Source organism: Somniosus microcephalus, chromosome 1, assembly GCF_052327205.1.
Source record: "Somniosus microcephalus isolate GS21.2 chromosome 1, FLI_Smic_1.0, whole genome shotgun sequence".
Lineage (NCBI taxonomy): Eukaryota > Metazoa > Chordata > Chondrichthyes > Squaliformes > Somniosidae > Somniosus > Somniosus microcephalus.
The window spans coordinates 304,586,477-304,610,138 of NC_140987.1; the positions used below are offsets into that span (position 1 = coordinate 304,586,477).

At 46.9% G+C, this 23,662-nt stretch overlaps 1 protein-coding gene across 1 annotated transcript in view; it reads right to left on the reverse strand.

The window, feature by feature from the left end:
* The window catches only part of mpdz (multiple PDZ domain crumbs cell polarity complex component), a 399,568-nt gene that overhangs the window by 350,451 nt on the left and 25,455 nt on the right, over positions 1-23,662 (reverse strand). The window contains exons 2-4 of the mRNA XM_085986223.1: positions 15,155-15,372; positions 13,500-13,573; positions 10,726-10,892 (exon numbers count right to left, since the gene is read on the reverse strand). Of these exons, the coding sequence (XP_085842349.1) occupies positions 10,726-10,892; positions 13,500-13,515 (183 nt within the window). The 5' untranslated portion in view covers positions 13,516-13,573; positions 15,155-15,372. The remainder of the gene's footprint in view (positions 1-10,725; positions 10,893-13,499; positions 13,574-15,154; positions 15,373-23,662) is intronic.

The following is a 23,662-nucleotide window of genomic DNA, read 5'->3' on the forward strand; positions in this document are numbered from 1 at the left end:
CAAAACGGGAGGACCAATATAAGTTTGCCTTCACCTTTAAGGGACAGCAGTATACCTGGACCTGTCTGCCACAGGGTTTCCACAACAGCCCCAGCATCTTCCACCAATGCATGAAGGATAGTTTAAAGGAGTTCAGTCAGCCCACTCAGTTACTGCAGTATGTGGATGACCTGCTCTTATTTACCGACTCGGTCGGGGAGCATGGCCCACTGCTGTCTGAGCTGCTGCAGAGAAAGGGGTTTAAAGTCAACCCCAAGAAGGCGCAAATCGGTCAGCAAGAAGTTAAATTCCTGGGCCTGACTGTCCGCACAGGAGAGGGCAATAGATAAGGCAAGGAGGGAAGCAGTCCAGGAGTTACCGATTCCCAATTCAGTAAGAGGGGTGAGGTCGTTCCTGGGATTGACGGGGTACTGCAGAGGTTTTAGAGGACTATGCAGCCACAGCGGCCCCTCTGCTCCGTCTCCTACACAAGGGAGTGGAGTGGTCCTGGGATGAGGGGTGCCAGGCGGCATTTGTTAAGTTAAAGGGAGACCTGCAGACCGCACCAGCCCTAGGAGCGATAGATGGGAAAAGGGAGTTTTTTCTGGAGGTAGCAGCCAGTGAGGATAGCCTGAGTGCTGCTCCAAGAGCGGCATGGTAGGCTGAGACCCGTGGTCTATTCCTCCAGAATACTCACCGATGTAGAGAGGAGCTACTCAATATGTGAAAGGCACCTTTTAGCCACATATTGGGCTGTGAAGAAATCCCGGATCTTCGCAGGCACCTCTCCCATCACCCTCCTCACACACCCACTCAGATGCTTTTGGATGGGGAGGATTAAAGATGGGACAGTCAGCAGCATCCGCATTGCGCGCTGGACCATTCTCCTCTCACAGATGGATCTGAAGGTAAAGGGCCTTTGCGAGCCAAAGCTTGCGGCCAATATGGTATACCCTGGAACAGCCCATCGATGTTCCACAGATGGGGTATGGGAAGTGAACATAGGTTTACGGGCCGGGATACATCCCACAGGTCGCGAGATCTATGTAGACGGTTCCAGCATGGTATCCGCTGGAGTACGACTCACGGGTTGCGGGATCTTTGCCCCAATGGCAGACATTGCCTTGGCAATCAAGCTCCCTAACACCATGAGTGCCCAGCAGGCTGAACTGTCCGCAGTGCTGTACGCGGTTACGCACCCCGACATCTTCCCTACCCCGTATACGATTTGCTCTGACAGTATGTTCACTTGCAACTCGTGTACGGAGTACTTGGCCATCTGGTCCCCTCGTGGGTATACCTCCGCCGACGGGAGGCCCTTGACAGTAAAGCCCCTGCTGGAGAAAATCCTGGCAGCTGTGGGGGAGGAAGGTGCAGTTTTCATCCATAAGGTGAAAGCCCATTCCTCCACAGAACCCCGCAGCCAGGGCAACCAGCAAGCCGATATGCTGGCCAAGGAGGGTGCACGTGCAGGCACTTTTTGGGACCCATGAGAGTCCGGGCCAGTGGCAGCGATTACAGGCAGGGATGGGACACAGGGAAAAATCAGGAATAGTGTTGGCCCCAGACCTTAAGACGGTCCAAGCCCAGGACCCAGTCCTGAAAGTAGTCATTAGCGCAGTGATGGAGGGCAGGAAGTTAGAGGGCCCCTACAGCGCAGCTCCCCTCTCCATAAGGGAAGGCATGCTGTTCAGGGGGAAACAGTGGGTAGTACCCCAGCAACACCGGAGGGAGTTCCTTCAGCTGGCCCATGAGGGGCCGGGTGCGGGACACCCCAGGCCTGAGACCACCTGGCAACGGGTGGAACAGGCAGGATGGTGGCCAGGATTCCGGGATGATGTCCGCGAGTTCTGTGCTAGCTGTCTTGTGTGTGCAGCAAATAATCCCGATCCCCACAAAAGGAAGGTGCCCATGGGACACATTAGGAGGGTGGAGGGACCATGGCAGTCGATCCAGATCGACTATATAGGGCCCTTGCCCACCACCCAGGGAGGCTACAAATACTGCCTCGTCCTGGTGGATGTGTTTTCCAAGTGGGTGGAAGCCTTCCCCTGCAGGACGGCCACAGCAATGGGGACTGCAAAGATCTTGGTGAAGGAGGTGTTCTCGCAGTGGGGACTGCCCCAGTTCGTGGAGTCCGACCAGGGAAGCCACTTCACTAGCCAAGTCATGCAGAACACCCTCATGCTGCTCGGTATCAAAGGGAAGTGGCACGTAGCCTACAACCCGCAGTCCTCAGGGATTGTGGAGCGTATGAACCGTACCCTTAAAGAAAGATTGAGGAAAGAGGCCGTGGGGTCGCCCCAAAAATGGGCAGAGACCCTACGTCTGATCCTCATGGGGATCCGGGCCAGCCAGTCCAAGAGTACAGGGCATTCACCACATGAGCTCATGACCGGCAGAGTTATGAGGACCCCCACTCATGTCCTTGCCCCAGTCCTCACCGAAGGACAACTGCAGGAAATAAACCGGGATAAATTCGCCCGAACCCTCCTAGAACACCTCAAACGAATTTATGGGCAGGCAGCAGACAGCATCGGAATAACCGGCTGCTGCTCGAGCCTAGCAAGAGCCACCAGTGGGAGATAGGAGACCTAGTGATGGTAAGAAACTATGCCCAGGTGGGAAGTTTAGAGCCACTCTACATGGGATCCTATAGTATAGTTGATAGGGCCAGCCCCATGGTCTATGCAGTAAAACTACCCCGGTGCACAAAGTGGTTCCACGCCAACCAATGTATAAATTGTATAAATCTGACCTTACAAGTTCAAGTTCACAGGCTGTAAAGACAGGCACTGTGGCTTGTTTCAAGGGAAAAGTTGTCCGGCCCACCAATGGGGACACTTCCCCACCCCAGTGGGACCCAGTGGCCAAAGTTTAAATTTGAACCAGTTATCTAGTTCAGAAACAGAGAAACAGCAGCCTGAGAGTAGAAATCTGCAGGCTGCTGCGAGTTCATTCACAGAAAATCGCTTGGGGGGCTCCAGGGAGGAGCCACCCTTTGAAGAGGCTGCCTGCGCAGGCGCAGTCGCAGTCGCACTCCTGAGGGGAGAGGTTTCCCAACACTGGGTTCGCGCAGGCGCAGTTCCCCAGCCTGTAACCCCAGCGGCTCCTCCTCAGTTTTCCCACGCGGGCGCAGTCGCCTATTTGAAGACAGAAGTTTCACAGCCTCTGCCGTGGGACTCCGGGGAGGAGGTTCACGCAGGCGCAGTTCCCCAGCGGCTCCTCCTCAGTTTTCCCGCGCAGGCGCAGTCGCCTGTTTGAAGACAGAGGTTTCACAGCCTCTGCTGGGGGACTCTGGGGAGGAGGTTCGCGCAGGCGCAGTTGCCTGCTTAAAGGGACAAGCTTCCCAGCCCACTTCTAGAGTGGTTCCCCCTATGGTGTGGGACTCTGGGGAGGAAGGGATGGCAATTCCTCTTGCAGGGGACATATGGAAGGGGCTGGTACCAGGTTTTGGACCTGGAGAGGAAGATTTTCAGCCACCAGCAGCGGGTGGTGAGGGGATACCTGCCCCCAGTACAGGAGTGGGTCGGGAAAAGGAGACAAACCTGGAGTACCGGCAGGCTGCCAGGTATATTAAACAGTGGGGGCTGTTTGCATCAGGGGGAGAAGGTTCCCAGCCAGCTAGGGCTGTGACCCAGGCTCAGGGTCCGTCAGCCAAAGTTTCCCCCACAAAGAAGCCCCTCAGAAGGTCTCAGCGGGTCCACAAGCCCAAGATAAGATGGTCACCAGGGTATCTGCCACGAAGAGCAATCTCCCGAGCCCGGGAGGAAACACATCACAGAGGTCCCCAACTAGCAGCCATAAGCTGCCAGGGACCAGAAGCAGGAGGCAGTCCAGCTTCGCTGCAGGCAGCAGTAATCTGCGAGTGACACCAGAGATTAGCCTGGCCGTCCGGAGACGGGCGGCATTTCTATTATAGCTTTGTGTTAAGTTACCAATGTTTATAGCTTGCTTTTAAGGTGTTCAAATTTTAAGTTTAGAATGTAACTAGTAGTTACGAGTTTAAGTTTATAAGTGTGCCAAATGCTTGTATTTTGGCCCGAGGTCGAGGGACCCGACCATGTCTCCACCTAAGGCAGCAGGTCAGTGAGAGACCTGGCTGCATGTCCTTTTAAGTTCTTTTGCAGGAGAGTGGACAAAGGAGCAGCCCTGTTCGCCCAGCCCGAGCTGGGCATCGAATGAAGATATGGATACAGAATGTTGGGGATCACCTCGCCACTGGACAAATCCAGGAGGAGACCCCGCAGCGACCTTCGGGAGAAACCGGACAGAGTCCGGAGGAACCTGCCTACTCATCCTACGCGGAAGAGATGGCCCCAGCTGGGTGGGGCACGGCCCCAACCCAGCACTATCCTGACCGAATTTCACTTGTGGGAGACCTCGCTATTGAGGAGTCATGGTGGGGAAGCGCGGGCGCCTTGTCAGATAGGGACGCGTTCCCCGGGAGTGGGTGTTGATGGCCCGGGAAAGATTGTAAAGGGAAGGGGGACACCCAAGAGTCGCGTGGGTGAGTTCGGGGAAGGGAGGAACTCACCCGGGGCCCACGGGCAAAGTTGGAGTGTAAGTGCGGCTGGGAAGGATGAGTGGGTGGCCGGATCTGGGATCCAAGTTTGAGTGTGGGGCCAGTGAGAGCCGCCACACAGGCATCCATCATTTTCTCCAGCCAGTTGAGGGCAGACGGAAGGGGGAGGGACTGGGAGTCGTGATCCTATATTCCCCGGTCTCGGTCTGTGAAACATGAGGGGTACCCCGCCTCCACAAAGGGACAAGGGAACGGCTCGGGGCTGGCGGAGCAGACTGTTCTGTAAAATCCATTCTGTATGTTTTAAACATTTAAGACCATTGGCGGGGGGGGGGGGGGGGTGGAAGGGACATTTACTGCCCGGGTGGGAGGAGCAATACCCACTCGAATTTCGCAACCCATCATTGGCACGTGATGGTCGGGGTTTATTTCAGCATTTTGTTTTAAATGTTTAATGGAAATTTTTGTATTTTGTTTTACAGTAGGACCCTCTCCATGCTTGGAATCATTTTGATTACATTGTATAACCAAGATTGCAACATTTTGTAATATGTTATAATGTAACAAGTGGTGCAGGGGTATGAGCCCCTATTGTAACATTTTGTAATTGATGTATCTGTAGATGCCTACCGTACCACGGTTTTTCTCGGATTTGAGAGGAATAGACGGGTCGGGGAATCAGTGATAGGTAGCTATAGGTAAATACAGGGGATGGTTGTTTGTCGGGGGTCAGAAAATTTTGCTCACTTCTTTTCAAGAGGATACTACAAGCAAGTTGGAAGTATCCAAGGGAGGAATGTAGGGGTTCGCAAAATCCCCTCAGCCCCCAAAGATCGGGAAATATTAATCCACATCGTGGACGAAGACTTTGCGTGATTTAAATTGTCTCTGGGTTGGACAATGTTTTAAAACATACCCAGAACCGCAAGAAGGCTGCGGTAAGCTAGGCAGCACTTGGACAACACCGGAATCAAAGAACTTTGTAAAAAAAATCGTACACCTCAAGACAGTACATTTTTATTTTAAAAATGTATTCGAGTCAATCAAAAGGGGAGTTTCCCCTCCCTGCAGAGACAATCAATGTTTGTTTACAGAAACTGCTACAAGGATGTTTGCACAAGGGATTAAACCACTTAGGCTGCGGTTTCAGTGACCACAGGACAGTGGCTTCTGTTTACTATAGCCTCCCAGGCTGCTTACATAGTAATATACAGCCCCATTCAAAACCCATCAGGATGAATGGAAATGGTTCAATAGCCCATCACACACAATGAACTCAGCACAGAAGAGACATTTGGACTGAGGAAGGGAACAGTTTAAAATGAATGGGTTTGAATCACCCATTACTGGACAATGGGGACAGTTGGATCCCTTTTGTTTTAGCCCAGAAACTTCCGGATCTGGGCGGGAACATTTGGGCCCCAAAATTGGAGTATAAGAGATAGCTTCGCAGAGGCATCTCTCTCTCTCTGGCTTGCCTCCGTGTGCCCTCTACAGCGTGGAGTCTGTCTGAAGAAGTAAAACACCAGCAGTTTACTTTTAAAACACTGGGGTGTTTCTTTACTTCAGTGCAGTGAAGATCTTGTGGGACACGGAGCTGGCATTGCAGTGGTGAGCATATATTTTTCTGGCCTTCCACAAGGCAACTTAGGATAGGCTTAGGGGTGGGAGTAAAGTGGGGATGTCATTAGAATTGTATTTTAGTCGATTTTCCTCGTTGTGTCCGTTTCCCTCCCCCATTTAAGCAATTTTACCGTGATTATTTTGATCGTGTGATGTAGTTTCTTAATTTTAATAAAATTTGACTTTCTTGCATCCAGACCATTTGTCAGTTTTAATATATCATTAATTATAAGTTCCTCCAGTCAGAACTGGAAGGAGGGGTTTAGCGATTCGAAACCGCTGATTGGAACTGGTCACAGTACAGTGGAAAAAGGCTGCCTGACCAGGTAAAGGATGCCCCCCTACAGGCTCCTCTTTCTTATGTTCTTATAATTAGATCGTTCCTCAGCGTTCTATACTCAAAGTAATACAAACCAAATTTCTGGAACTGGTCCTCAAAGTTTGACCCATAAAGCTCGGGTATCATTCTCGTGAAACTGGCTGTACCCCATCCAAAAAATGTTGCTACTACAGAACCAGGAATTTATTTGAGGGAAAGAGTTGAACTAATAAAGCAACAATCTGCATTTCCAGCTCATATAACGTATACAGGAAACTTTGTGCTATCCGGCACCGAGCTGTTGCCATTCCCTCAAAACTGCCGGACACACCAACGCTGATGTTGAAACATACGGAGATTTTCAGCTCCGTGTGAATCAACAAACGCTGTTGCTTAGCAACAGCTTCTAAACAGTCGGCAAGCGTCTCTGTAGCATCTCTAGCTGAAGCTGTTGCTTAGCTACAGACCTTGCAGAGCTTGACTGTTGAGAGAAAAAAGCAACGAAAAGAAATAAAAAATAACGAAACGGCTCCTGATTTTTGCCGGTGGCTCGAGCTTGCCGGACATTTAGCCTCCGGATAACACAAAGTTTCCTGTATATAGCATCTTTAATGTAGGAAAACATTCCAAGGCACTTACTGGGGTCAAGTGGCTCCAGAGGAATTACCAATCTGAACGCTCATTCCCCCACTCTTTTCTTATAGAGTCGCTCTTGCATGCTTCTTGTCAATGATGTCACGAGAACAACCCAAGAGGGACAAAGATTCAACTCATAGGTTTCCATGTCCTATGGAGGGACTCCTGGTTTTCTTTTCAATGCTGCGCAACACAATGCCACTGAATGGCCGGAATCTTTACCCGAGCGTCGGGGCGGGTGCATGCGGGCCACGTAGCCAGTCATCATCCCAAACTTTTCAACATCACGTTTAACTCAATTGCATCAATTGAGTCATGCGGGTTTCCCGGCCCAATTAAATGGAGCGGGTCTGCTGACTTCACCGATGACTCGTTTTCGGCACGGATATTTAAAGTAACCTTGCACACATCCCAGTTGAAGGTTGTTGTAGGAAAGATAAAAGTATTTAGGAGAGCTACAAATTGGTGCATATTACTGAGATTTGTGTGGGTCATGGAGTCTCAGACAGAAGGCTGCGCCAAGATTCCCTGATGCCTCCCGGGCAGCAATGCGCGCCGCTGCTGGTGCCATCTCCACCTCAAGTTCCTCCTGCTCCTCCTCCAAAGAAGCTGTGCGCTCTGCGCCTTGCTCCTTCTGCAGCTCCAATCCTCGCTGCTGCGCTATGTTGTGCGGCGCGCAGCATACAACGATGATTCTGCAGAGCCTGGCTGGTACGTACTGAAGAGCTCCTCCACATCTGTAAAGGCACCTGAAGCACATCTTCACCATGCCGACTGCTTGCTCTATGATACATCTGGTGGACATGTGGCTATCATTATAACGCTCCTTGGCCTCATTGCTTGGCCTCAAGGGTGTCATCAGCCAGGTCTTCATAGCCCTGGTCTCCAAGCAGCCAGCCGGTAAGTCTGTTTGGAGGTGCGACGAGCTGAAGGAGGGTGGACTGGCGCAGCACGAAAGAGTCATAACAGCTGCCAGGGAATCTGGCGCACACATGCATGATGATCTTTTTATTGTAGCAGACGAACTGCACATCGAGGGAATGGAAGCCCTTGCATTTCACAAACACTCCTGGGTGATGTGGGGGTGCCTTGATGACCACATGTGTGCAGTCGATGACGCCCTGCACCTGTGGGAAGCGAGCCAGAACCACAAATCCCAGCTCCCGTTCAGTAAAACTGGCTTCATCAGTGATAAAAGTTTACACAATTGGCTGACTTGTGAAACATGGCATCGGTCACCTGGGTGGTACATCTGTGGGCGGCAGCCTGCGAGATCCTGCAAATGTCTTCTGCAGATCTCTGGAAGGAGCCTGAGGTGAAGAAGTTGAGGGCGGTGGTGACTTTGACATCCACTGGTAAGACATGTCCACCAGGTCCTGTTCCAGCAAGCTACAAATGTCTGCAATGCACTGATGCGATAGCCTGAGCCTCCTGAAGTACTGCTGTTCAGTCATGTCCAGGAAGCTCATCCTCTGCCTGTATACCCTGTGATGGGGGTATCACCTCTGGCGTGGTGCACCCCTGTGCTGACCCCCTCTCTCCTGTGGAGCATCAGGTCGCTGAGGAGAAAGCTGCTGTTGTGGTTGCTGCTGGTGCGCATCTTGGTCCAATTTTGAGGTCCAAGATGAGACAGCAAAAGCGGCACCCATGCTGATCTAATACAGTAGATGGCAAGTAGAGATCAGAGACACAATCCTTCAATGTAGTGATAGTGACTAGCAATGTGGTGAGAGTGGACGCATTGTGCGCTGCCAGTCTTTGCCATTGGAAAATAGAAGGTTGCACACAGTTGCAGAGACACGGTGACACACATTCCTGAACAATTTCTGCCCCAGATCAGGGATAAATTGGCAAGAACCAATGGTAAATTAGGCCATTATCTGGCTCAGAATCATCAAAGGCTCTTATCTATGTAAATAATGTAATTTTGGGTTTCTTTTCTTTCCTTGTCTTTAGTTACATTTGAGAAAATACGCAAGAACAGGGCCACCACTGGGGAATGGACGTTTTCTCGTCCTGTTGTTCAATAAGTGAGAATAGATCACAACTCAGTCAACCGATGGCAACAAATAATATGCATCACCAGCTTGTGATCTTATCATAGTTACAGCAGATTTCATTTGCTATAATAATAAGCCTCTGAGGAGACAGGAACTGTGATGTTTGTCTCAACAGGAAGTCTAGTTTACTGAGCACATAGCTCTGCTTTGTCCTGGACATGAATGAATGGCTGTAGGTAGGCTCTCTTTTTTTTTGGGGGGGGGGGGGGGGGGGGGGGGGGTGTGCACTGGGGCAGATGGCGATGTACTCGGATGGAAATTCCCGGTGGAAGCTGAATGTCATATTAGCGTATGTCCCACAGCTGCTTCAGCCACACGTTTGTTGTGAAGATAACCGCACGATGGCAGAGTGCAGCGATGCAAATGATAGCAGGAGCTATGCTAACCTATATTTAGAAGGGCAGCTCCTTCTCCAGTAGGTAGGCTGAGGAAGCACGAGGCTGGGCTCTCTGTAGCTAGAGTTTCTGGTCCTTGCGGTCTCCATCAAGAATGGCTAGAAGGGAAGACACCGGCCAGAACAAATGTAGGAGGGCGCCGTTCTGACTGCAGCCCTCCATAGGCAGATTTGTAGACTTGGAGAAGGATGAGCCAGAGCGTTTTGCAGCTTACCACTGGCAAGACTGAATCCATCTTGTTCAATTCCCACTAGAAACTTTTCACCTTAACCTGTGATTCCAGCTCCTTTCCTGGTCCCTTCCACTTTCCTGGCTGCTCACTCAGACTCAACTTGACAGTGCACAACCTCAGTGTACTGCTCAACCCTTAGTTTTAAATTTGCTATTTTATCACCAAGGCCATCTGCTTCCACTTTTGAAATATCACCATTACCACTGAAACTTTCATCTACGGCTTCATTACCTCCAGATTCAACTTTTCCACTTCCCACCTCGCAAGCTTTATTTTACATAAATTCCAACTCATACAGAACTCAGTAGCTGTATCCTCCCACTCACTAAGTTCCCTCACCTATCAACCTCGTTTTTGCAAACTCCATTGGTTTCTAATTTTTCTTGCTCGAGTCCAACCTTCACCTGTGAAGCATGTTGCTATGTTCAAAGCAGTACATGAATTTCCTCCATTACAACAGTGACTACATTTCAGAAGTACTTTGTTGACTGTAAAACACTTAGGAACGTCCTGAAGGTCGTGAAAGGTGCTATATAATTGCTAGCCGTTCTTCTTTAAATGCAAGTAGTTGTTTTTGTTCAGCCTACTTACTTATCTGGTCATTATCACATTGCTGTTTGTGGGAGCTTGCTGTGCACAAATTGGCTGCCGCGTTTCCCATATTACAACAGTGACTAAACTCCAAAAAAGTATTTCATTGGCTGTAAAGCGCTTTGAGACGTCCGGTGGTCGTGAAAGGCGCTATATAAATGCAAGTCTTTCTTTCATATTCAATTCTTAATAGTAAGAATCTTGATTTTGTTTTTTTGATTTGGATCAGCAGTGCTACCAGTAAGATGCACTGACTATACTATGCTCAGTGACAGCCAGTGTTAGAGCTGAAACGAAAGAGCAATAATACATCCATTGTAATAAATCAGCTTTAATAATGCTCTTTATGCAAAGTTAGCTCTTACCTGATCTTTCAGCTGTTGAACAGAGCTCTGCAAGTTCAGGATCTGGTTGAAGAGTGGGCTCTGTAGCACAGATCTCAATAAGCTCAGTCTCTCTTCATTTGCCACATCCCCTCTTTCTCGTAACTTTGCCTGTAACCGCTCCACAGCCTGCAAAGCTCGCTGGGTATCTACAAATGTAATTAGTGTGTGCAATTTCAGTATGTAACTTTCAATGCCACTAATTAAACAACATTTTTGTTGGGCTACAACATTTTCACAAACTTTTTATAGTAAGACTAAGTTGTTGTTGATGCAGTGGCTGATATTCTTTCCCCAAAATACCACAGACATGTAGAATAATATAAATCAATTTTCATAAAGGAAAATTGTCATCTGATATACAGAACACTATCAAAATAATGATATGAATCTATATTATGCAATGGTATAATATAGAGATATAATCTGATGGATGTCTCATCAATCCTCCAAACGGTTCTATTCATAGCACAACTACATATTTAGAGTGAGTTTTATTATCCTTTTTATATTTTTTGCAAATTTCATTTAACCATGAATGCTGACAGTAGACGAGCTGGACTTTTTGGAGTTGCTAATCCAACAATGAGGGCAAACAGATGAGTACAGTATAAATAGAGACGTCCTCCATATTTGGTATTGAGAGCCAAGTGTGGGACTTTCATACACCTTACATGGAATGGTACATAACTGGCCTCAGTTTGGGCAGATAGCTAGGGTGATCAAATCATTGATGATGCAGCACAGGAGGAGGCCATTGGGCCCATCGTACCTGTACCAGCTCTTTGGTAGAGCTATCCAATTAGTCCCACGCCCCTGCTCTTTCCTCATAGCTCTGTAAAATTTTTCCCTTCAAGTATTTATCCAATTTTATTTTGAAAGTTATTACTGAATCTGCTTCCACCACTCTTTCAGGCAGTGCATTCCAGATCACCAACTCGCTGTGTAAAAAAATGTTTCCTCATGTCGCCTCTGGTTCTTTTGCCTATCATTTAAATCCGTGTCCTTTGGTTACCAACCCTCCTGCCACTGGAAACAGTTTCTCCTATTTACTCTATCAAAACCATTCAAGATTTTGAACACTTCTATCAAATTTTCTCTTAACCTTCTCTGCTCTAAGATGAACAATTCCAGCTTCTCCAGTCTCTCCACATAACTGAAGTCCCTCATCCCTGGTACCAATCTAGTAAATCTCTGCTGCACCTTCTCTAAGGAGTTGACATGCTTCTTAAAGTGTGGTGCCCAGAATTGAACAGAACACTCCAGCTGGGGCCTAACCAGTGTTTTATAAAGGTTTATCATAACCTCCTTGCTTTTGTACTCTATTCCTCTAATAATAAAACCAAGGATCCCGTATGCTTTTTAACAGCCATCTCAACTTGTCCTGCCTTTAACAAATCGACACTGACTTTCATTTATTAGCCAATACGTTTCCAAATGTCAATTAATTTTGTCCCGGATTATTGTGTATAAACGTTACACCACCACCAACGTTAGGCTGACTGGCCTGTAGTTGCCGGGTTTATCCCTCTCCCCTATTTTAAACAGGGGAATAACATTTGCAAACCTCCAGTCCTCCGGCACCACCTCCATATCCAAGTAGGATTGGAAGATTGTGGCCAGCACCTCCACAATTTCTACCCTTACTTCCCTCAGTAACCTAGGATGCATCCCATCCGAACTGGGTGACTTTTCTACTTTGAGGACTGCCAACCTTTTAAGTACATCCACTTGATCTATTTTTATCCTATCCAATATCGTTACTGCTTCCTCATTTACTGCTGAATTGGCAGCATCCTCTTTAATGAAGACAGAGGCAAAGCAATCAATTAGTACCTCAGCCACGCCCTCGGCCTCCACAAGAATATCTCCTTTTTGGTCCCTAATCGGCCCCACCCTTCCACTATTTTACCAAATAAATCAATAGTCCTTGTAAAAGGATTTTATCTGTCAAATAACACTATAATCAAGATTGATAGCTGTTGCTGTGGCAATGCCGATAACCTTTGCAATTTCTGCCCAACCCTCCCCCCCACCCCACACACACACATAAGTATCATTTTAGTGGCTCCTCTCCAAAATATAATTCATATTAAAAAGCTGCTACAAGTTATATTACCAATGTAGTCAACATCAATGAAAAAAGTTAGCGATGTTGTGTATTTATCAACTTGATTTCCCTCTATTGGCAACCTTAGTTCCATTTCTAAAAGATCTTGGTTTTATTCAGCATTTCAGTGCCTACTTTGAGCTGGGTCCGTACTGCCCGAATTCATTTCTCTTAGGATTACTGCAGCCAGTTTGGCCTGGATTCAAAATCAGGTGGGCAAAGTGAAAGCACAGCATTCCACCTACACACCTCACAATATTTTTTCAGATTAAAGTTAGACTCTCCCAATCTAAAAAAAGTTAAAAACTGTAATAAAAAGGACTTGATTGCTTAAACACAAGTCAATGTGAAGATTACATACAGTCATGCTATTATAACCCCACTTCTCTCAAATCCTTTCGAGGGGCCCATCAACTAACAAGCTGGGTCTTCCAGAGATCCGCGTTGGGAGTTCAGCTGCAGGCTATACGGTAATTGATTTTCACCCACAATGCGCTTTTCCAACCCATGAACACAATTAAGTGGCATAGTTGTGTCAGCACCAGTTTTGGGAATAAAAGTGCACAACATTTCTATTTATAGATAACCAATTAATTAGCAAAACCATTCGCTTTACGAAAACATGACAATTGAACATACTTCTTACCTAAGCCTTCCAGCATGTTTCCAATGGCAAGGCAAAATCAATCCCACTAGGGTCAGAATTATATAAAAATTCTCCTGAAAGAAAATACAAGAAATTATATTTGCGATACATATAAATATGCACACATGAAATTCTAATGTAATTCACTGATAATCTGTAGTGTTTGGACCCATTCATTTTTGGTCATATCTAGTCCATGTCATTTAAAGTTGCCAATCACTCATTTAGCAATTAATGGTGAAAATCAGATGTCAGCCCCAATTATAAATGCACTCCTTGCTCTTCAACATACACACTTCAATTCAGAAGTTTGTTCTCCACTAGAGAGTAAATGCCTCCTAAATGGATCCTGTTTCAAGCGCGACAGCGTAACAAAGACCGCTTACTTCCACCTCTGTAACATCGCCCGTCTCCGCCCTTGCCTCAGCTCATCTGCTGCTGAAACACTCATCCATGCCTTTGTTACCTCTAGACTTGACTATTCCAACACACTCCTGGCTGGCCTCCCACATTCCACCCAGAGGTCATCCAGAACTTGGCTGCCCGTGTCCTAACTCGCACCAAGTCCCGTTCGCCCATCACCCCTGTGCTCACTGACCTACACTGGCTCCCGGTTAAGCAGCGCCTTGATTTCAAAATTTTCCCTCCATGGCCTCGCCCCTTCCTCTCTGTAATCTCCCCTAACCCCCAAACAGCAAAGAAAACAGAGGTCTAAGCGCACACCAAATCATCAAAAATGAAAAAGTGGAAGTGCGTACAAAGCAAAGTAAAAAAAATTGGGAGTCCCTCGGCAGAAATCAAGGACCCCTCCCCCCACCCAAGTGAGATTAAACCAGGACACCCACATCCCAAACACAGGCAGAAATCATCCCCACACAGGCAAAAATCATCCCCACAGTGCAGAAAACCCTTCACCAACCTCTCCCGTGCCCCCAACTGAGCAGAAAAACAGCCATCAACCTCCATACACCGAGCAGAAACAAGCACACCAACAACCCCAGCACCCCCCACCTCTCCAGCAATGAGTCCAGAGTCAGCCCCATCCCCGAGCTGAAATCAGGGCACCCATACTGAACAGAAATGCCACCAGCAATCCCTGCCCCGTCCCCCACTGAATAGAAGTCCAGGTACTAAACCCATCCCTCGCACTTAGCAGAAATTCAACCAAATCCCCCTCAACCCCACGGAGGGCAAACTCGATCTTTCCTGCCCTTACTGAGAACAAAGAGTTCCTGCCTATCCTAACCGTCCCAGTGAGGATAACCCTGACCTTCCATTCTAGCACCACCGAGAACAAAAAGGACCTTTACCCCCTCTCAAATAAGAAAAGCTCAGCCTGCCCCATGCACATCACATCTCTCTCTCTCTCCTTCTTCCCACTCCACCTTGATCCAGTTAGCTTGATCCAGCACTTTGCAGCCTTCCAGACTAAATATCGAGTTCAACAATTTCAGATCATAACCTCGGCCCCTATTACTTTTTTACTTATAATTTTTCCACCCCTTTGTTTTGGGTCTTCCTTTCCCGCCCCCCCCTTTCCTTTTTTCTCTCTCCCACCTGGCAGCTGTCTCCTATCCTGCCAGTACACTTCACACCTAATCTCAGCTGTCTTTTGTCTCCACTGGCCTATTACCATCTCGTCTGGTTTCAAATACCTTTTATTGTCTCTTTTACTTCTTTTGTTCGATCGCAGCCCTGTCTTCGATCTATTTTCTTTTCTTTCCAGTTTTGAAGAAGGGTTTCGACCCGAAACATGAACTCAGATTTCTCTCCACGGATGTTGCCTGACCTGCTGAGTTTTTCCAGCAACCTCTGTTGTTATTCCAGTTATCCCACTGCTTTCTAAGCTGATCTGATGCCTCCCGACACTTGCCTGATCAATTCGGAGTTGAAAAAAAAAGAGAAAGACTTGCATTTATATAGCGCCTTTCACAATCACCAGACGTCCCAAAATACTTTACAGCCAATGAAGTACTTTTTGAAGTGTAGTCACTGTTGTAATGTAGGAATTTTTGCCAGAGGACTCATGAATTGGCTACAGGTCTCCTTTTTTGTCGTTGTCAGGAGATGGGGAGGGGAGGATTGGTGCACAGGGATAAAATCAACCGAAGGATGTGAATGAACAAGTATGGGCCTGATGGCCTTTTCTCATCCTAAAGAAACAAACGTTGGTGTAACATTCCATTGATATAATAATGTAACAGGGCTGGTCTGCTGGAGCCACAGACCCACATCACAGTTTTACCTGACCTGCTGCAAAAGTTTCAGTTATTGTTCAGGGGAGGATAGTAAAATGTTTTAGTTGTTTCAGTCATAATGAGCTCAGTATCATGGATTCTGAGAGATGCTGGCTCCAGGTTTCATGACAACAAAAATCCACTACAACACCACCATGCCAGTTAAGAGTGTTGCTAATTTTATTTCTTTGAGGTGAATTTAGGCTCAAGTTGAAGAGTGCCAGTGCTTGGAGAGTTGAAATAGTTTTGTCAAACTTGCCACTCAATGTTAAGTACTTCCAAATTAGGTATAGCAGAATAAAGCTCCCCCTTGCTCCACCAGTTAAATTTTTCTGCTTCTCATAACAGTCATCCAACGCGTGCCAAATTAGCAGTGGTTTTGTGTTGTGTGCTCACAGCCACTGGAAAATGGGTTGTGACGTCTACAGTAGCACCTTCTTATTCCTCCTCCTCCAACACTTGATTTTCTTGTGCCACATTCGCCATTCAAAAGACATGAATACAGCAAAGTATAACACAGACATACTTTATCAGGATTGCGAAATGCCAATTACAGTTATGTTTTAAAAAAGCTACTTTCATTACAAAGCAAAACATTACTTATGGAGTTGGATTTTGTATCAAAAATGGTTTATTTTATAGTAGGTGTATAGAAAACTACAACTATGTTTCTGTAATACAATACAACCTCAGAGTTAGACACGTCATTACAAATGGACACAATTTTATGTCATATGTTCATATTTTTCAGCTCCTCAAACTTTTATAAAAATGTTCCTTATTGTTGTGCTTGCTATGGCATATTGCACTTTGCTTCTTTTGATACCTTAAAGCACAATGGCCCAAACTTTGCGGTCAGTGGCGAAGTTCGGCGCTTGCCGTTCATTACGCGGACAGCTGCCCACAGAATTTTTGTGGGCTTTTGAGCGGCATCTTAGTTACTAGAGATCCTTTTCAGCGGGGCGCCCTCTACAGGGGATCTGTGACATGTGTGAGCAGGACAAGCAAAAGCCTGGCTCTTCAATCTATCAGATTGAAAAATCCTCTCCGAGACACGCAGAGTCGAAACCAGGAAGTATAAATTAGAATATTTAATTCAATGTAAAATCATGTACAGAAAGTGAAAAAGAGGGGGAAAGAAAGATGGGATTGAGAGATAAAAGACAGGAAAGTTTAAAACAATTTTTTTTAAATCTCCAACAATAATTAAATTCTGAAGGAATAAGACACTACACTTGAAAAATTAAATTTTCAGGACCAAAGAGGTTGTTAAGTAGTAATTAAGACTTACCACAGCATTAAAAATTCACTTACACCTGAATGCACCAGCCCCAACTATTTCTGGCGTGTTTAGTGGGTATCTAGTGGGTAAGTACTGCAACTTCACGCCCTCCAAGTGTTTGAATGCCGAGTCTCTCGCCAAGGTACTGGTGTAGCGAAGCTTGTGGAGGAGCAGAGCACACCGAGCAGTAACCTCCCATTTTCTGCATTTAACTGCGGACTCTGGAAGTTGCTGTCCAATTTATACTCCATCTAATGGTGAACACCGTTAGCCTCACCATTATTCTTAACGTAAAATCCGGGCCATTGTACTACAGATATATATTTATATTATAGTTAGGAGCGATTTTTTTTTCCTTGCTTGTGCATTATATACATTGACATCTTAGAATTACAGCAGTAAAATTTAGGATGACAGGGCTCATTAAAATGGTAGAGGACAGCTGGGAACTGTCACTGTGGCTCCAAAGAGTCAGTTTTTTTGAGAAATTTGATTCATTCCTTTGTGGTAGCTGCTGGTTTTGAATTGGTGGTTTTAAACAACAATCAATTTGGTTGGCTGAATCTGTATCACTTGCTCGTTTCTGATAGGTAGCTTTTCCTATCCAATGGAAGCAGTTTTTGACTGTTCTGTATTTATTCAATGAGATATCTGAGTGCATCAGCATGGCTAACTTGTGGTTAATTAATCCAATCATAATTGCCCTTTGGGGGTTTGATATCCTACATGACCTTAAGCCTTTGAGGTAGAATGCTCTACCTTTTACATAGACAGAGGAAAACTAATTACGAAGAAATAGACTGACACAAACAGCATTTAGAATGCCTATTTTGCAAAGCTATCCATCTCATCTGAAGAGAAATTAATTTCACGAACAGTAAGCATCAATGTCTACCTACAAAAAAAAAGGTCAAATACCAGCCATTTTCAGAAACAAAGCTAAGGCAGCTATAAGGTAGTCACTTAAATGTTTTGCAAATTTGGGCAATCATTTTTATTGGAAATTAGCAGTGCTGGCATATTAACAAGTACAGACAAACAGACCAACCAAATAAAGTGATGCATTAAGTTGGTTATAACACTAAAATAATTGCCCCCATGCACTAATATTGAAATTAGTTTGTTTCAGTTAGCTTGATTATTTTTAAGCTATTTTAATTCATAAAGTATTTAATTCATGGATAAAACTATAATTTGACAAATCAATCATCTTCTCATCAAGCTTGTTAACATGCATACAATATAGCACTGTAGGCACATTTGACATCACTGAAATCCTGTTCTACAGATGTCTGCTGAGAGTAGCAGTAACAAAATTATTCAGACAAAATACAAAATGTAAAACTTGGTATGTGTGTCGATGAAAAGCAGAGTAGTCTAATCCTAAAATTGCTCATTAACTAATGTGAAGCAGGTCAGGCTCATTAAAAAAAAATGGCCAAAAGATGTCAACACCTTCAGTGAACATTACAGAAGAAAGCTGCCACTATCAATCATTATTAGCGCAAGGATTCTGAATATCAGTATAAGTGCAAACAAAAACAAAGCAAGGCTCTATGCATACATATTTTCAAAATAGATGCATACATCTATCAGGCTCTCTGTACTAACAGACAAATACTGGTTGTCAATTTCTAATATGAATACTAAACACCGAACAGCTATAGCTGTTATGAGGAGCTTACCCTGTGCTTCAAACAACAGACCCTAGATTAAAGCCACTGAGGCAGAATCATTAGAGTTAATACTCCAACAGATTAATGAATCTAAAAAGCACCATATGTCTTGTTTTGTACACTTTGTACAAAAAATAACTTACAGGACAACAGAGTATTACAGTTTAAACTCTTTTATGAAGCATTAGGCCTGTGGTCTTACTCATACAACACAGTGGGGAAAAAGATGGCGTTAGGACCCCTAGCCTGGGTCTTCAAAACAATAGTAGTCCTTACAGATGCCTGCAGACCAATGACAACTCAGCATGTGATCACGTGAATAATAGGTATTCCTTACAGATGCCTGCGGGCCAATGATAATTCAATATGCAAATGTTACATCCCCTTTCTTTTAAAAGAGAAATGTTATGCATTACTTTTAAACCTTTCTTCTACATAATGTTCTCGGTAGCATAAACATATAAGTAAACTCAGCATTTAACTAGCACTGAAACAATCTCAACGTTTCAATAACGATGTCCAGTTTTTTTTTAGGGCAGCGATCTGCCTACACCCTTTGACAGTTCACAAGTCAAGGATAACTCTAGGCTTGACCTCTCGTCCCAACCTTGTGTGGTATGAATCTGAGCATGCTCCTGAATCGGTCAACAAATCAGGTTCAGGTTTCGGTTCAGGTAAGTATGATGTCTTTTGTGTATTGCTCTGTTCATCACAATCTGTTGAACTGATCCTCTCGTCGGAATGACGGTGTTGTTCCTTGGTGTTCAGGAGGTGCCTGCGATTGCGGCGGTACACCTGTCCTTCTGGGGTGCGGACATGATACGATCGCTCAGTGTCAGCTGGCTGGATGACGACTGCTGGCTTCCAGTAGTCATGCTCCTGGATTCTGACGGATTCTCCATTGTGCAGCGGCGGCAGTAGTCTAGCTGACCTGTCATAGTGTCTCTTTTGGTGTTGCTGTCTCTGTACACGTTTTGCATGCACTTGCTTGCAGCTGACGGTTGGTGCTTGGAAGGATTGAGTGAAGTCTGCGGCTCATCAACAGCGGTGCTGGTGACTTGAAGTTGTCAACCAGAGTGTTGCGGTACTCAAGGAGACTGATGTAGGGGTCTCTTTTGTCCGCTTTGGCTTTGTCCATGAGTGTTTTTGCAATCTGGACAGTTTTTTCAGCAAGGCCATTACTTTGAGGGTAATGTGGGCTTGATGTGACATGTGTGAAATCCCATGCCTTGGCAAATGACTCGAACTCTTGATTTATATTGGGGGCCATTGTCTGAGACTAAAGTCTCTACAATGCCATGCCTGGCAAAGGCTGCCTTTAGCTTGTGGATCACAGCTGCAGATGTGGTGCTGTGAAGCTTGTCCAGTTCAAAAAATCTGCTGTAGTAATCAACAGTCACTATGTAGTCCTCGTTGTTCCATGTGAACAGATCCGTTGCCGCGACCTGCCAGGGCCTGTCTGGGATACGGTGAGGTATCATGGGCTCTTTGACATTTGATGGGCGGCGTTCTAGACAAATGGAACATTTTCCGACAATGTCCTCAATGTGTTTGCACATTCCGGGCCAAAACATAATGTCACGTGCTCTTTGTTAGCATTTTTTCATGCCCATATGTCCAGCATGAATTTTTGTCAACATCTCTTCTCTGAGACTGGTAGGAATGATGATTTTCTCCCCTTTGAAGACGATTCCGTTGATTTGTGACAGTTCGTCTCTGTGGTTCCAGAATTCAGATATGCTCTGAAGGCATTTCCTCCTTTCCTCAGGTATGACTTTGCTCAGCAGTGTGAGTTGTGCATCTTTCTCTGTTCCTGCTCGGATCTCCTTCAGTTTTGAGTCACTTACAGGTAAGCAGTTGTACACCATGTGCACCTGCACATCCATGCCTTCACTGAGGCTGCTGTCCTGGTAGCTAAGAGACTTTCTGGAGAGCGTGTCTGCGACAGGAATGTCTTTGCCTGGCCGGTGAATGATTGTGAAGTCGTACTTCTGCAGCTGAAGGATCATTCTCTGTAGCCTTGGTGGGGCTGCGGCTAGTGGTTTCCTCATGATTGACTCGAGAGGCTTGTGGTCGGATTCCACAATGACTTGTTGGCCATAGACGTACTGGTGGAAACGCTTACATCCAAACAGAATTGCATATAGCTCTTTCTCGATTTGAGCATAGTTGATTTCACTGTCAGAGATCTGGAAGCGTAGTCGATGGGCTTTCCTTCTTGCAGTAATACTGTGCCTAGTCCGTACTTTGACGCGTCCACTTGTACTCTGACCTCTTTGTTGGGGTCGAAGTAGGCAAGAACTGGTCCTGGTTCTCTGGTGATTAGGTCTTTCATTTTCTGAAATGCTGTGTCATGTTGTTTGTCCCACAGGAACTCATTGGATTGTTTGAGCAACTGACGCATGGGTGAGTTGATTTCAGAGAGGCTCGGGGTAAACTTGGCTAAGTAGTTAACCATGCCTAGTACTGTCTCTAGCTCTGCGCGGTTCTTCGGCAGCTCCATCTTCTTGATGGTGGAGATTTTCTCCAGATCCGGCTTAATGCCATCAGTTGAGAGGCGATGCCCGAAATAACTGATCTCGGTGGATCCGATTATGCTTTTCTCGGGGTTGAGCCGGATACCACTCTCCCGTGATCTTTGTAGCATCGCACGGAGGTTCCCGTCATGTTCCTCTCTATTCCTGCCATAGATGAGGATGTCGTCTACGATTGCGACTACTCTGTCGAGGCCTTCATAGGTTTCGTCGATCTTCCGCTGGAATTCATCCTGAGCTAAGACCAAATGGTAAACGCAGAAATCGGTAGCGTCCAAATGGTGTGTTGAACGTTGTTAGCTTAGATGACTCTTCCGTGAGCTTGATAGTCCAGTATCCTGATCGTGCGTCCATTACACTGAAGTAACGTGCTCCCACCAGCTTGGGTGTGATGTCATCTAGCGTTGGTAGAGGGTAGTGAGGGCGTTTGATAGCCTTGCTCAAATCTCTGGGGTCGAGACAGACTCTGAGCTTGCCTGTACGTGGCTTCTCAACCACTACTGACGCGTTGACCCACTCTGTCGGTTCTGTTTCCCGGACGATGATTTCTGTATTCTCCATGCTCTGCAGCTCCTCCTTCAGGCGACTACGTAGAGCAAGGGGTATCCTTCTCGGTGCGCAAACCACAGGGGTTGCTGCTGGGTCAAGGTGAATAGTGCATTCACCTGGGAATAGTCCGATTCCTTTGAAAACGTCAGCAAACTTCTCAACTGGTGCTGTCAATGATAGCACTAGCTTGACGAGGTCCATGTCTAAACATGCCTTTAGACCTAGCACTGGAGGTGCTCGAGTGTCAACAATGTAAAACTCCAACATCATGTCGCTTTCTTTGTACTTGCATTTCATCACGCATGTGCCTTTTACAATGAGCTGCTCACCCCCATAGCTGGTCAGTCTGCGTGAGGTGGGCTGCAGCTCACACTCATCCTTCAAGCTGTGATACTCACTCAGAGGAATTACATTAACCTGAGCTCCAGTGTCTAGTTTAAACCTAAGCTCTGTGCCCTGTTTTCCTATCTCAATACAGGAAACTCTCTGATATCCAGCACTGATGGGACCAAGCTGGTGCCGTACCATCAAAAGTGCCGGACATACCAGCATTAATGTTGAAACAGTTCGGGGGCGGCAGCAGAGAGGAGGTGAGCCCGGTATAAAAACCGGCGCGAAGACCAAGGCCCGAGACCAGTTCGGGGGCAGCAGCAGAGAGGAGGTGAGCCCGGTATAAAAACCGGCGCGAAGACCGAGGCCAGTTCGGGGGCGGCAGCAGAGAGGAGGTGAGCCCGGTATAAAAACCGGCGCGAAGACCGAGGCCCGAGACCAGTTCGGGGGCAGCAGCAGAGAGGAGGTGAGCCCGGTATAAAAACCGGCGCGAAGACCGAGGCCAGTTCGGGGGCGGCAGCAGAGAGGAGGTGAGCCCGGTATAAAAACCGGCGCGAAGACCGAGGCCCGAGACCAGTTCGGGGGCGGCAGCAGAGAGGAGGTGAGCCCGGTATAAAAACCGGCGCGAAGACCAAGGCCCGAGACCAGTTCAGGGGCGGCAGCAGAGAGGAGGTGAGCCCGGTATAAAAACCGGCGCGAAGACCAAGGCCCGAGACCAGTTCGGGGGCGGCAGCAGAGAGGAGGTAAGCCCGGTATAAAAACCGGCGCGAAGACCGAGGCCCGAGGCCAGTTCGGGGGCGGCAGCAGAGAGGAGGTGAGCCCAGTATAAAAACCGGCGCAAAGACCGAGGCCCGAGACCAGTTCGGGGGCGGCAGCAGAGAGGTGGTGAGCCCGGTATAAAAACCGGCGCGAAGACCGAGGCCCGAGACCAGTTCGGGGGCGGCAGCAGAGAGGAGGTGAGCCCGATATAAAAACCGGCGCGAAGACTGAGGCCAGTTCGGGGGCGGCACCAGAGAGGAGGTGAGCCCGGTATAAAAACCGGCGCGAAGACCGAGGCCCGAGACCAGTTCGGGGGCGGCAGCAGAGAGGAGGTGAGCCTTACCAACTCAGCAGTGGGGAGAGAGGTAAAAAGTAATCAGAGTGTGACGTCACCAGGGAGCAGGTAAGTGATTGGTTGGTGAGTATTTCTCTTTTTTAAACTTTAACTCTGTAGTTTATAGTTACTAGGGTCTTTTCTGGTGTAGCAGGGACTGTTGGTAGACTATACAAGTGCCTTAGAGATATCTTTAATTGGTGATAGTAAATTCATTTAAATTAATTAAAGGGAAGGTCATGCCAGGAGAGCCCGGCCCCGTGATATGCTCCTCTTGCTCTATGTGGGAATTCAGGGACACTGCCGGTGCCCCTGATGACCACGTGTGCCGGAGATGCATCCATCTGCAGCTACTAGCAGACCGCACTGAGGCACTGGAGCTGCGGGTGGATGGGTTGTCGAGCATTCACAATGCTGAGAGGGTCGTGGATAACACGTTTAGTGAGTTGGTCACACCGCAGG